This window comes from Agelaius phoeniceus, chromosome 17 (genome assembly GCF_051311805.1).
Source record: "Agelaius phoeniceus isolate bAgePho1 chromosome 17, bAgePho1.hap1, whole genome shotgun sequence".
In the NCBI taxonomy this organism is placed as follows: domain Eukaryota; kingdom Metazoa; phylum Chordata; class Aves; order Passeriformes; family Icteridae; genus Agelaius; species Agelaius phoeniceus.
The window spans coordinates 7,863,116-7,877,881 of NC_135281.1; the positions used below are offsets into that span (position 1 = coordinate 7,863,116).

Consider the following 14,766-nt stretch of genomic DNA (forward strand, 5'->3'; position numbering starts at 1 on the left):
TCCACAGTCACAAAGCTCACAGGAAACTGGCAGCACTTGCAGGCCCTTGGCTGGCAAACAAGTGCTGGTGACTGTCCTGAGATGGAGAGGATCTGCCTCAGCAGAAGATCCAGTGTAAAAAGAAAGCAAAGAGTGCTGCAGCCAGTTCAGTCAGGGGATAACTGTGCCTGAATGTTAGCTCTGCCTGTGGGGTGTGTCCAGATTAAAAAATGTATCTTCTCTTGTGTTGCCCAGGGAAAGAGAGCTGTTTCGAAAGAATAATGCAGAGGTTTGGAAGGAAAGCCGTGTACATTGTAATAGGAGATGGTGTTGAAGAGGAACAGGGAGCAAAAAAGGTAAAGTTTGTGGATGCCATGCTGGATTCTTCCAAGTTTTTATTGCAATGACCCTTTCTTTATTTATTAAATTCAAGAATTTAATGAAGCTCCCTCCATTTGAAGCAGCTTACAATTGGTCTCATTTCTTAATATGTAAAACACTCAACAATCACCTTGTCAGAAATTCCATACTCTAAATCCCCCCCACTTTGGCAGCTGGTACAATATTTCAGGTAATTGCTGTGTCACATGTTCCAGGAATCATTCTTGCTTAATAAAGATGGCTGTAAAGACATGTAAAGGGAAATTCCAGTGTGTGATCTCAGATGAGCAGGCAGAGTGAATTTCTGATCTACACATGCAGATTTGTAAATTCTAACTTGTTGGAATTCGTTTTGAATTACTTACTATTACTTACACATATCCATACATGTGTTTGTATTTGTGACTCATTGAGATCATGAGTGTAACTTCATTATAGCAAATACCAAAGGGCTCGTACAGAGTTGCTGCCTTCATCAACAGCTCCTGGATCAATGTAATTAATTTCACAAGCAAAATGAAATTAGAGAATTGTACTGAATACAAAGAACAGAAACTGCAAAAGCAGTGTGATCATGAATAATGAGAATTGGAACAGCCAAAGTTTTCATTTCCTAAACTTTAGAACAGAAACTTTAATTTAACTTTAATTTATTAAACTTTAATTTATTTGGCTGGACAGGACCAGGAATACAATTTGTTAATGGCAAACAATATTTGCAAGATGTCTTTGTGTATCCTGGGTCCTGTGCTCCTGAGGTGACTGGAGAAATGTGATGGAGCTGCCTTTGCTCCAGGAGCATTGCACATGAGTTGAGGTGCAGGAACTGGCTGAATGAGCTCCATCTTCAGCAAACCTTAATTTTTAACAGATACACAAATGCTGTAGCTCAGGTGATGTTGAAATATTATATCGCAGGAGCTCAGCTGTACAGCTGAACCTGGTATCTCATTCTCACTGCAAAGACTTTCCAAGCAAGTTTAAGTCCTTTGGTTGCACAAGCCCAGTAACAAAGGGATCCCAGAAAATAAGGTGGGGGGCACATGTTCTATCCCCAGAGCTGTATCTCAGGTTATCTTCAAAGCACCAGAAACACAGTTTTTTATAGTGTATTTTTCCTGCCCAGTGGAAGCAACAATATCTGCACCTTGGAAAACCACCTAAAACAACTGCAGATGGTTTTGTAGCTCAGGAAGGGTTAAGGAGCTGTCAGGAAGAGCCCAAATGCAGGACTGGGGCTGAAGTGACCATGGGCTGCTGCTTGTGGGGCTCAGTGGGCAGGAGTGCATCAAAGGCTGCAGGGGCTTCTGCCTGCCTGGGGGGGTTCAGGAATCTCCTCTGCTGGGTTTCAAGGGCCTCCTGTCCCTGGCCCGAGCAGCTCGGCCATCAGCAGAGCACATTCTTTGCTGGGCTGCTGCCTCCTTTGATTGATGACAATCGTTAATCAAACCTCCTACACACCTGAGCTTGATACAGAAAAAACAAAGAAGGGAGGGGACAGGCAGAGAGCCTTTTGCTGCTCTGCTGACAGCACTGATAACATCTCTGGTTTTGTGGGTCATTTTTCTTCACCTGTCTGATGAGTGATAAATCTGTAACTGCTGAACAACAGGAGTGGCTGGGAGGCCAAGTTTTCTTCTGGTTTAAAAAAGAAAAACATAATTTAATGGAAGGGGTTTAATAGAAACTGGGGGAGGGGGGAGGAAATAACTTTCCCCCTTAAAGTGAAATTGCAGAGCAGTGGATTTCAGTCTCTTTAGCTGTCTTGGTTTGCTTTGTTCCTACATTTATAGAAAATGCAGTATGACCTACTGTTCCAGTTAATTGGGAAAGCGAATTGTTAGCAAGCATTTTGATTGTGTGGTATTTTATCCCTTTATTTACATTTTTATACATTTTAATAACTTCCTTTTCCAATAGATTGATTTAATTCACTTGTCTGTGAATCACTGATAACAGCTTCCACTACTGATATTCACTTAAAACTGTTTCTAGTAACACTGCAATTCTAGAAACATTCCTAATTAATTTGTGGGGGGGGAAAAAATAGGAGCAAAGTTTAGCATCCAGCCCACATCCTCCATCACCTGTGAAGCAGGATACTCCTCAGTTGTGGAGGATGTGTCTTCCTGTGTGCACAGATCAACAGAGACACTTCCCACTTTGTCCCTTCCTCCCTCCCTAAGACGAGCCTCCTTCCCTCTGGCACTGTGACAAGTACAAAACTCTGTTCCTGAGGGTACAAGCTAAGGAAGTTGTTTTGATCTCAGTATTATACAAAAACAGGAACAAAACCCTGCACTCTTTTGGTTTCACTCTAGCACAACATGCCCTTCTGGAGAATCTCCTGTCACGCTGACCTGGAAGCTCTTCGGCACGCCTTGGAACTTGAGTATTTGTAGCAGATCCCAACATCTGAGCACTGGGAGGGCTGCACTCAGACTCTTACATCGGTTCCAGCTATTCCTCAAGGTTTTCTTAGTAAAAAAAAAAATCCCACAGCAACTGCAGTTTTTTTCTTTTTTTTGAAGGGGAACCCTTTCAGTGGAAGCCTTTAAGAACTTGCAGCCAAAGAATATTGTCTCAAGTCCTCCTTCCTTTGGACAGAGGAAAATGCTCCTGATCAGTCCCTGGGATGCTGCAGTTGCTGGCTGAGGTGGAGGCACAGAGCTCTAATGGCCCTTTGGCCATCAGCAAGGCAAATGCTACAAGTCTGGGTCTCCCTGTCAGCATCCTTGGTTTTCAAAGGGGAAGAGGACACAGCAAGGAGTCTCTGCACAATCCATCACATCACACAGGACCTTCTGAAAATAGGAGTGAAACTGTTGATTTTTTTTGTTGTTTTGTTTCCTTTTTTTGTATTTTTTTAATTTATGAACTAATCTCATTACTCTGGTATTAAGCTCTGTACCTGTTTTTCATCTGGCTTTTGGGGGTTGGGAGGGGTGGGGAAAAGTCTTACTGTTCTAAATTAATAGTTCATTTCTCCAGAACAAACTCTGGGGAGAATCATATTGTGTACATGAGTAGAAAGGACACATGGTACTGCTGGTAAGAACTGTGGCTGTGGTTTTGAACCTCACCAGGAGGGTACATGGACTGTGCCTGTGCCTACACGGTGCCTTATGCTGCCTTCTTGGGGCTGAGGATGGGGGAAAGTACCTTGTGATGAGTGAAAGGCATTAAATAAAAACATGTTTACATTTTGGGGGACTGGAGTACCTGCCTTCTCTCCCAGCACTCTTGGGTCTAAAGGTGGAATGTGTGCTCCCCGTTTCAAGGCTGGCCTGGTAATGTTGCTGTCAAAATGTTTAAATTCTCTGGGCCTGGGTGGATCTCTTAGTTTGAAAATGGCTGATTGTTCCTTGCTGTGGCAGCAGGTAAGGTGAGAAGGATCAAAGCCTCTCTGGAAGGAGGGGTTAGAGATGCAGCAAATGCTGCAGCCCTCACCTCTCAAAGGCTTACACAAACTTGAGGGATACTCCTAAGCTCTAAAAACATTTAGGGAAAACAGTGCTGGATCTGAGAGGGGATTTTCTGCCAAGCTAAAGCAGAAAATCTGAAATTAATCCAAGGCAGCAGCTGTGACACATCAGCATGAGCAAACCCAGCCTCTCCGTACACGCTGTGGGGGCATTTGCAAAGAGCTGCTCTGGCCTCAGCACAACTCCATGCAAAATGTCACTTTTCTAGCACAGGCATTGCAGGGCTCAGGGCTTGCTGAGAAGGATTTTTTCCTCAAGGTTTCCCTGCTGTAAGAATGGTTTCCTTCACTTGTGATATAACTTCCTATTTGTGACAGAGTCAGTGGAGAATTGACTAATGTTTACAGGGTAAGTGCTCTGGTAAATAAACTTCTGAAAGAATAAAAAATGTCAGGGATTGCAGAGTCCCAGAGCACAACTTCAGCTTTTAAGACCCCATCCATCAGCTAATTGATCTTCCTTGAAATTCCAAATTTATCACCTGACTTAATCTAGTCAATTGTCTGAGCACTGATTCTGGGTTTTTTCTTAAAGATTCTTGGAAGATTTTGCTTTCAGAATATATTTAAAGGTTTGAAAGCTCTTGGTTTTGTTGCTGACTTTCTTAGCAGAGCTTTGGGTGGGACACACCAAGAGTCAGAACACATCTGTGACACAGGTGTCACCACCTCCTTCCAGTCACCATGGCACATTAACCTCTCAGTCCAGCAAGAGTATCAGGATTTAGTGTCCAGGGAATTTATCATGGACAGAAGAGGGGGTCTACAGCAGTTTTGTACTTAGGCACATGCAGAAGACCTGGAAACATGCACAGACACATGTACATGTTCCTTCACCTGTAGTTTTTATGTATTTCTACATTTTCTACATACTTTACTAGGATTTGGTCACCTGTTATTTTAAGGAAAGAAAACATTTCTTCTGTAGAAAAAAAACAATGCTCATTAATAAAAAAAAAACCCTCCACAGGCTGGAACAGGTGTCAGAAAGCAGTGGGGTTTCCTACAATTTGTACATCACTTTTTCCTCTAACACAAGGCCTTATTTCAGCATCCAAGGTCCATGGGGAAGTCCAAACCTCATTTCAGGCTTTCAAGTTTTATGCATTTCTGTAAAGAGTAGCACTGGTAACACAAACTGTGGTTGCTTTACAAATGCCCAGAACAAGGTAACTGCAGGAGCAGGAACTTCAGACAATATTCATGGATTGCTTAATAAGCTCCCTGTTTCTCTTAACTTATACTTATGACACACACAGAGAAGTCTTGTCCAATTCATGCTCTCTTGAGGGGCTGCAGTTGCACTCAGAGGCCCCATTTCTACTCACAAATACCCTTAACACTGACATATACCTGTCCAACCCCAATCCAACCACTGAGTAAATGATACACAACATAAATTGGACAGGCTTGGATCCAAAGGTCCCACACTTCTGAGACAGAAGATGCTAACATGGGTGAAATTACCTGTGCTCTGGAGACTGTGCAGAAATGAACATTCCTCCAGATTGAACCAAAACTGGAAATCCAGGAACACAGAACATTTTTCTAAAACAGTTTAATAAAAAAATTGTGACGTTTCTTGAAAAATTGGAGAAACCCAAAGCATATTGTGTGTGTCAGCTGTCTTAGTCACAAAGAAACACAATTGTCAAAAAAGATATTTAAGTTTAATACAAATTTTATACAAAGAAAATGTGAAAAAATACTTCCATATGCTAAAAGCAATTATGCTTCACAAATAAGGCCAGCTAGGCTAGTTTTGACACAACTGCAATTAATGAATATTCTGTTCTCACTTTTTTTTTTTTATTCTAATACTTTTTTCCCTCTAATCTGGGTACTAGCTGGAGACTGTACAAACTGCATTCTTATATAAACAATGGGAGAAATCAACATGACTAAAATGTACAACAGGATGTACTGGAATGATATCATACAGTTAATTTTCTCATATACATACATCACCTTTGCTTTGTTCAATGCTTTCGTTTTACACAACATACAAAATGGGACTACAGCCTCAGTGTAACAGACAGCATCTCCAGGGGGTGCTTCCTCTCATACTGCACTGCTTCATGCTTACAGAAAAACATAAATTCCATCGTATAAATAATACATGCTCTGGCCCAGCATCAAAAGTCCTTTGCCCATGTTTCCCAATGCATGTTTTTCTCCACACCTAGTTCTTCTTCCAAGTCCTTTGGGAGGATTTTTAAAAAATAAGAAAACTGTGAAGCATAGCAACAAACTTTACTTTCCTCAATCTTTGATATCAGTAATCAGAAATCCTGCTACAACCAGCTGCTATTACACTTTGCAAATTTTCTGATCTTAGACTGAATGAAATTTTAAAGTAATTTTAACCTGTAAACATTAAGATTTGTTGTCAGCCTGGTCATTGTGAAAAACAGTTTACATTTTTATGGATTTCAGGTCCATAATTTGCCTAATAGAGTTAGTTGAAAAGATATATCCTTCATCACTTGGTTGTTCAGAAAAATTCCACAAGAGTTTCAAAGTGCAGAAATTTTTTTCACTCTGAATGCAAAAAGTTGTTCAGATTTTCTGTATCAGATTATTTGATGCAGTTTCCCAAGACCAGTTCTCAGCATTAGGTTGTGGTAAGGCTCTTTTAAACCTTCCTTTTCCAACTTCAAACACTCTTTATAAGTTAAAGTCAATACAAATATAAAAAGGAGATGGTACTCTAATGACATCCACAAATTGTACATTATTTACAAAAGAAGCATAGATTTAATATGGATCTTACCTGTCCTTAGCTTTTCTAAGCCAGCACTAATGCTTTACATTAATGTAGTGTAATTAATGCTTTGTACACATACACAAAGCTAAAGTCTGAACCTCTGAGGTTAATCCAAATATCTGTGTTTATTTGTCACATTTCTATTAGATTTTTTTTTATTCCAACAATTGTATGAACTTCTTGTTAGCAGTTAGACTCTTCGTACTTGGACTGGCATTGTGGTCTGAACAGACTGAACTCCAGTTCTCATTGCCACTGTCCCAGCAGAAGGACTTACCACTACAGGAATGGTCTGTGGATTAAAACCAAGAGAAACAGATTGTTATGTTAAAGGTCACATAAACATGACCACAGAAATAGTGATTTGTTTTCCAGGGGAAATCCAGAACAAGTTCCAATTTTGTGCAAGAACTAATAATACCTTTATTACCACAGTATTACCTCATTCCAGGGGAGGAGTAGTGCATTACTTCCCTATAGCCAAGAGTTTCTGTGTTCTCATCACTGCTCTAGAATTACAGGGACAGGAGGTGCTATAGGGGCTGCACACACTGCCTGTGCTTGGAGGGTGAGGGTTTCAGAGTTACATCCAGTTATGTATTTTCTGCAAACTAATACGTGGGAAGAGGAAAAAGGGCTAAGAAAATCCTTTGTCATTTGAAAAAGTTCTGACAAATCAAACTGGAGTACAAAAATACCCTTGTTTATAAGTATATTCTCGTTACACGTTACTTAAATCTTTTTCCCCAAAAGGAACTTTCCCCCATGCATTCAGTCTACACAGAAGAGAACAAAGAACATCCATTTGAACAAAAAAAAGTACTTAAGTTAACTTCTGCACAAATCAATAGCAAAAACATCAGCATTACTGGGAACTGTCTTACACACCCTGTAAAAATATTAATATAGAATAAACTTTACACTTCCATCATACGGATCATGATTTATACATCTCAACAAATGGAGTTTCAGGACATCTCTATAGGTGGTAATTGATTCTACAGATGCAGAGACAAAGGCACAAGAATGTTAAACAATCTGGTCAAGGTCACATCACTCTGGAGATCTGTAAGAGGATTTATTGAACCTAAAGTCTGTATCTTAACCTTCCTCCAAAAACGTGAGAAAGTCTAGAAATGTCTCTACCGTACAAACTGCAAAGTGTGTTCCGACACAATTCCAGTGGTGCACAACTGGTGATCAGACAAACGCATCCATTTCAGTTCACAACATCTTGTGGAAGGAACAGGGAGTGAGATTTTGAGGAACCTGAAAGGGATGCACAGATCTTCCCCCAGTGGTAGTGTGACATTCCAGAGAGGACATGGAAGAACAAATACAAGTTCACTGAAGCCCAATGTTTCCCCACACTGATTCAAGAAACCACATGAGTGTCTTAATGATATTCCACAAAGACTCTGAGTATCCCTGCTGAGATGGATTACAGCTCCTTTGTGACTGAGTCTGTGCCTTCCAGAAGCCTACTCATTCCATTCCCTGGAATGCAAAGAAGATGGGTTCATATTTTTACATTATTTTAACTGCAGGAAGAATAAAAAACAAACATGGGACCAATTTGCTAAATAAATTCAAAATTACTGCCATTTTGTAATGATTTCAGACGTGTTTACAAGGTTCAGTGGAAATGGTACCCAGAAGATACAATGGAAGTTGTTTCTAGTTGGACACAAAGTGCAAACTGAATTCTAAAGAAGCCATTATGTAAGTCACTGTCAGTACTAGAGGTGGGGAAATTAAGGTTGCCACAGTTGCCTTTTAAATATACACACTTACACACATGGAATTAATTAATTAATTAATTTCAGTTCTTAGCACGATCAGAATATGGAATGTGCGAGACTCCTTAAATGTGTTAAGATCATTCCCTGAGAGGTAAATTTTCCACCTCTGCCAGTTTTACACATATGTACATTTTGCATACATATTAAACATGCACTAAGGTTTAAAATTATTTAAATTGCACGTGCAGTCATTAGAATACAGAGGTGTCTGTAGCTGTGCAAGACTAATGCAAATGTGTACAAAGTTATAAACATGCACAAATAAAGTTGGAAACCTTTCACACCTTCCAATTCTGCTTTACATAACTCAATACACTTTGTGTTACAGAAAACAGATGAGGGTAACTGCCATTTTTCTGATTACGCAAAACCACCATAGGATCTTACAACCTCGCAGCTATTCACAAAAGAAGCCTGATGTCTTAGAAGTCTGCTATTGGATTTTAAAACACATACAAAACCTTATTGTTAATGGTAGTTCAGTCCAAGCAACTCAGGGCCAATGCTGCAACGGTGCACAGTGGTCTCAGGTGAGACCAAGTGGAATTGAAATGCTGTGAGGAATGTGGGAAGTCTGCATCCCCACCAAGAGCTGTGTTTGTGTGGAATCTGATGGTTGTGAAGTACTGTTTGTGCATGAGCGTGTATCCACCAACACACACCCAGGTGTGTCCTGCAGCTGGGGTGTGCACAGGGAAAGAGAGACACAGAGGAACGTCTACAGCACATCAGGCCTCACAGTCACAGTGTGGGTAAGCTACACTGGTAAATCAGATGGTTTATAACAGTGTTTTAAGTCAGAAATGAAGTTACCCACACATGGGCTTCCCTGGTGAACCCAGCAGAGAGGCAGAGCACGTGCTGTGACCAGGGCAGCATCAGCTCAGTAGCTGGCTCTGACATGAGCACTGCAGAGCACCAACAGCTGAAACAATGGGCTAATATGGTGTACAGAATACAAAAATCCAACTCACTTTTGTCCCATCTACTGTGACTGACACTAGGGAATTCGGATGTCCTTGGTTAAGCCTTTGATGGAAAAAACCCAGGTCTGATTCCAATGCGATTTCTCGTTTCATAATGCTAATGTGCAAGACTGCATGGGAGAGACACTGCTGACAAATGCATATTCTTTTTCACAGATACTGAGATGTCACAGGAGTATCAAGCATAGCTCAGAAATAATTAAATCTCTAAATCTCTTTAGGATACCATAGACAAAACGATATTTAAAAGATATTTTAAATGAATTCTATATATTTACATTGATGTTGTGGTCAAGTATATACATGAAACAGACCAGTAATGTGAAATGGCCTCTGCCTGTCCTCAGTGCCTTTGCCAGACTTAAAGATTTCTAAATCTTGCAATCACAAATGGAATGAAAGGGTGGAATGTTGCACAGCAAAATAAAGCATTTTGCACTGCAAGTTGAGACTATACCAGTGAATTCATCTCTTGATACAACAGCAGACGGAGACAACCCCCCAGAGATACTGAGCAATTTTAATGCCAGGAACAGCATTGCTGCAGACTTTAAATGATGATGCTGTACTTACAATTGTGGGTTGAGTAGTTGGAATATAGGTGGTGGTCTGCGGTACCTGGACCAGTTTTATAGGCTGGGTGCTTGTCACACCTGTTGCTATCTGCAGAGACAGCACAGGCAACCTCAGTAGAAGCCTCAGCTTGTACATAAATTCCACCTAGTTGTTACATTATTATTGTTATGATATGCAATTTATGTTGGATGTTTTCTTTGTGTTAAAATTTGCATCTTAATGAATTCACAGGTTACTTCTTTGTTAATAAAACAAAATTCAAATTATGAACATGATCAATGTATACAGCATGATGTTTCAGGTAGAACATCTATATAAAAGCAATTCCATATCTGTGTAACTGGAATATTCCCTGGCAGGTTTTAGGTCTCACATTCCCTACTTCCCCAGTAATACAAAGCTTGTGCTGCCATAACAATGCATACAAACATTAAGTGAGTGAGCCAGAGTTTAACCAACTTCATCAAAACATTTAAGTGAAACAGCACCTCCTTTTCCCCCCTTCAAATCTGTTCCCCAAGTTACTCCCTTAGATGACATTTCAAGCCCAGAGATCTAACACCAGACAGTAGCAAAAGTGTCAAGAAATGAACACAGCTCTCTAAATTACTATGCTTCCCAATTCTACAGGACTATCTCGATGAGACATCATGCTGGAATCACAATACTACAAAATTAGTTTGCTTTTAATATTTTAAAATACAACAAGGCTCCTACTGACGTGGAGGATCATGTGTAAGGGTGTGAAGGATCAGCCCCATTCCCCCCCCACTAAAATTTTTCATTTAATAAATCTTGCAAGGGCAGAAAAAAACTGATGCCAAAATTGCTAATAGTCAAGCCCTACCTATAAAGCAGAATCTTCTCTATAAACATTTTCTATATATGCAATGTTAAGTCCCTTTTTTTTTAGAGCATTTGCTCATCCTTGCCTACTGAAAACTATCAGAGTAGATGCTATGGAGGATTTCAAAACTGCTCCGTTAACCGTAGATCCAGGTGAAGTGTTGTATCAGTGTTATGGAACATTGTGGTACCCTAATGGCAGTCTGTGGTGAGAAAGTAAGTTGGTTTGAATGCAGGTCTTGAGCTTGGCCTCTGAACCCCCAGGCAAGAAGGGCTTGGAAGTGCTGCAGTCAGTATTGCTTATCAGAAGGCAACTTGTATCGAAAGATCCAGACCAGAAGCTACATTGATGGGTCCTGGAGAGAGAGAGAGAAAGAGGTCCAGTCCTCCTTGGCTGGAAGGATCAGTCAAGCCAACACAAGGTTTTTTTTGGGAATTAGTGAAAGGGAAAGGGTGTTCCCAAAGGGCAGAATGAGGTTTTTTTACAAAATGAAGAACAAAAACCACAACTCTCTATCACTCCCCAAAACACACTCTTTGAAATATACAAATGGTTATAAATTCCTGGCTTACTCAGGGAAGCCTTTAGGGATCGGTTTCAGAGAAATCTTACACATTATTTTTTGATTGAACATTATCATTGTTTGAAGTGATGATACTCACTGTAACACTCTCTTTGCTTTTATCAGCTGAACCTTCCTTTTCCTTAGGAGTGCTGGCTGTTTCTGTGGGTGTAGACTGCACACTTGAACTGGGCTGGGAGGATTTATTTAGTGTTTCTGTGCTAATTTCAGTATCTGTTTCTTGCTGTGTCGCAGTAGCTAAAATCAAGGGAAAAAGAGAATGAGGCCACTACTCAATGGAGCCAGTCCACAGTCCCTCCTCAGAGTCACATCTGCACATGAAGAACTGAGTCACTGTGGATCCATCCACCCACCCAAACCCCCCCCAGCTGTGTAAGAGGCACCATTACCTGACTGTGTGCAAGATTTCATATGCTCAGGCCAGTGAGCTTGTTGGCAGGGGTAGTCACAGTAGCTGGTATTCCAACAGCAATAAAAGATGGCCTCTTTCTTGCAGTTGGCACACCATTGCTTCTTCTTGGTCTCATCCACTGCTTGTTGCTTTTCCAGTTCCAGCTGCTTCTTCACCTCAGCAATCAAACGATCCCGTTCCTGTTCCAGGCTCTGACGCATTTCAGCCATTGTCAGTTCTACTCAAAATCCAGAGAAAGGTGGGTTTGCATTTTCCACTCCCCAACAGCAAGGTGCAACACAGTAATATTCATAAGTTTAATGACAACATGAAATTAAAGCTAGCAGACAAGGTAGTCCCTGAGTTTGGGCATCTGTTTCGTACCTACTCAAAAAATGCAAGTCTTCCATCTTTTCTTATTGTGGCACCATGATTTTTAACCACTGCCTTCCATTTGTTTAACACTTTACTTCTAGATGTCCCACAAAGAACCAGAATACAGCATAAGCACAGAAAGAACTTATGCAGCTGCTGCTAATGTGCTTTGTCTTTGCAAGCCCAAACTTTTGTCCTGCTCCAAATTCAGGAAATACAGAGGATTCCACCTCTTCTCTCATTTGTTCATCGTATCTTAGTTTCTTTACAAAGCAAAATGTGTTAGTTCCACGAGGGACAATGTGATGAAGGTAACACATACTATAAGCATTTCCATTTTCTATGTAGGACAATACCTGACACTGTTTTGGACTGTCATTTTCATACCTAGATTATGTTTCATTTCTGAAAGTTCCTGTTGATGTAACCACTGAAGTTTTTCTATCTCAATCCTCAAACGCCGAATCTAAATATTAAAAATTTAATAGTTAGTAATAACAAACAGGGCATGGTGTGTAATGCATTATGATTACATTAAAAAACATGTCCAAAGCAATGAGCCATTGTTTACATCAAGGTTCCTTCATATTAACATGAGGAAAAGACAATATTAAACCCCAAACCAAAGTGTGAAGTATTCAAAATATCTATTTGCTGGATTTGCTCACCATAAAGAGCACAGGACTCTTTGAAGACAAAAAACTTCTGTTAAACTTACATTAACTTCTGTTCAACTTGATTTCTCTAAAACTGTCACATCTCAAATTTCTGACTGGAATCAAGAACCTATTCCTCAGTGCTGTTTGCATTTATTAGCATGACATTTCATGTCTTTTATTTTAACTAGATGAGGCTTAGAAAAGCAAGATTATCAATTCACTGTGGATCAGGAATACAAACATCTTTGCTCAAAACTGACTTCCTTATTTTGGTTAAAGCAGGTAAACAAATTGTCACACTTTGAGCTTTATTTGTTCCCATTTATTCTTAATTTGCACTGCTTAATCTGCTTTTTCAAGATTAAAAAAAAACCCTTAGAACATATTAAGTCCTACCCTTAGGGAATATCAAATGCAATGTATAGCATTTCATTAAAAATGCAAAGTGTTTCAAAGTATTTCAAAGAAGTATTAAAAACTATGGTTGTAATAAACTTCTGCACTACACAGTTTACAAATAATTTATTTTCAAAAAAAAACAACTTCATTTCCAATTTTTACAAAGGTAGCAAATTCTTGACAGAAGATTGAAGAACCTGGGTTTGATGGCTTAATGCTTATCTTACAGAGCCCACCTGGTATTTTTCCACCATTCTAATCATTACTTCTAAAACAGCACAGAAATTACTTATCTCTTGACAATCTTCACATATGAAACTTTGTAGATACAGTTATGTAGCACATTTAAATATACATAAAAATACTAATTTGCATTTTTCAAACTTAAAATGGAAGGGTTTTTTTAATCTTACACTAACCTCAGCTATTGTACTTCCAGTAGTATTTTTTGAAAGATCATTATATATTTCAGTCATTGTTCCTTTGATGGCATCCATCATCTAAAAGACAAAAAGAAGAGAAAATAATTCTTTGGTATATATTTTTAATAGATTTTCACTTTCATTTTCTTTCAACTTCTCTACTGGGAACCTATATTGCTACCCTTCTCTCTCCCTCTGAATATATGATATTTACTTGGTTCTACTTATTTAGAAGGTGGAAAACAAGAATTTTGATCAGGACTCTGATTTTTAAGTGTCCTGAACAGGTGAACTGCTTGACCTTCTACTTTTCTAAGAAACTGCTATTGATATCATTTATAAACAAAAAATATATAACCATGAATTTGGGGAAGAAACTCCATTCAAAAATACATAGTATTCATTGATTTTTTTAATCTAAGTATCTAAAAGAGCATGGAAAGCTCACATCCCTTCCCTCACTGTCACTATGATGAGACCACCCCTTCTCTTTAACAATTTGGCCTCTCTTTAATGTGTGAACACACACTGATCCCACCTGATGAAACTACAGGGTGTTTTAAAAGAGAGGTACAACTTGAAAAGAAAGGTACAACTTCAATAAAACCTTCCTCCAGAACTTACTTTGCTGGTGTATTTAGCAATATCTGCAGCCACATCAGCTGAAGCTGTTGCAATTGGCAAGTCTGTGCTGAGTGAAGAAGAAAGTGTGCTTGCAGATCCAGAGCTGGTAACCATGGAAATGGGCTGAGTGCTTGTGACCAGGGTTATAGTGGATGTGGAAGTGCTCTGGGTGATCTCTTTTTGCTGCACAGCTAAGAAAAGAGAACATTGAGGGGATCAATCACACAAGGAATTATGAAAACAACAGGCAAACTTTCTACCTTCAATATCTAACTAAACTGTGTGCATGTAGCCATTTCAAATTTGTATTATTTATACAATGGTGCCATCTAATGATTAATTACACAGTACTCAGCCACTGAACTTGTACATAATTGTAAGGCTTAGAGGTAATGAAGTAAATATAACTTTGAAACTTATCATTTTAGACTGGCCAGAGCAGAAGTCTCTCTCAGTTCTAATGACTTATCTGCTGGAGTATTGTTAAAATG

The 14,766-nt window shown here is 39.5% G+C and overlaps 2 protein-coding genes across 11 annotated transcripts in view; one reads left to right on the plus strand and one right to left on the minus strand.

Annotated features, from left to right (window-relative positions):
* Window positions 1-3,566, plus strand: part of EYA2 (EYA transcriptional coactivator and phosphatase 2) — an 87,737-nt gene extending 84,171 nt beyond the window's left edge. For all 3 annotated transcript variants that reach the window (XM_054644417.2, XM_077187400.1, XM_077187401.1), the window contains exons 15-16: window positions 235-335; window positions 2,682-3,566. In XM_054644417.2, the coding sequence (XP_054500392.1) occupies window positions 235-335; window positions 2,682-2,762 (182 nt within the window). In that variant the 3' untranslated portion in view covers window positions 2,763-3,566. The remainder of the gene's footprint in view (window positions 1-234; window positions 336-2,681) is intronic.
* A 1,926-nt stretch (window positions 3,567-5,492) lies between these two features.
* ZMYND8 (zinc finger MYND-type containing 8) overlaps window positions 5,493-14,766 on the minus strand; it is a 48,918-nt gene continuing 39,644 nt past the window's right edge. For 7 of the 8 annotated variants that reach the window (XM_077187398.1, XM_054644695.2, XM_077187394.1 and 4 more), the window contains exons 16-21: window positions 14,276-14,466; window positions 13,649-13,729; window positions 12,559-12,637; window positions 11,795-12,034; window positions 11,485-11,642; window positions 10,635-11,177 (exon numbers count right to left, since the gene is read on the minus strand). In XM_077187398.1, the coding sequence (XP_077043513.1) occupies window positions 11,163-11,177; window positions 11,485-11,642; window positions 11,795-12,034; window positions 12,559-12,637; window positions 13,649-13,729; window positions 14,276-14,466 (764 nt within the window). In that variant the 3' untranslated portion in view covers window positions 10,635-11,162. Of the gene's footprint in view, window positions 6,904-9,972; window positions 10,063-10,634; window positions 11,178-11,484; window positions 11,643-11,794; window positions 12,035-12,558; window positions 12,638-13,648; window positions 13,730-14,275; window positions 14,467-14,766 lie in introns of those variants that run through there. The other variant, XM_077187399.1, reaches the window with a different exon arrangement.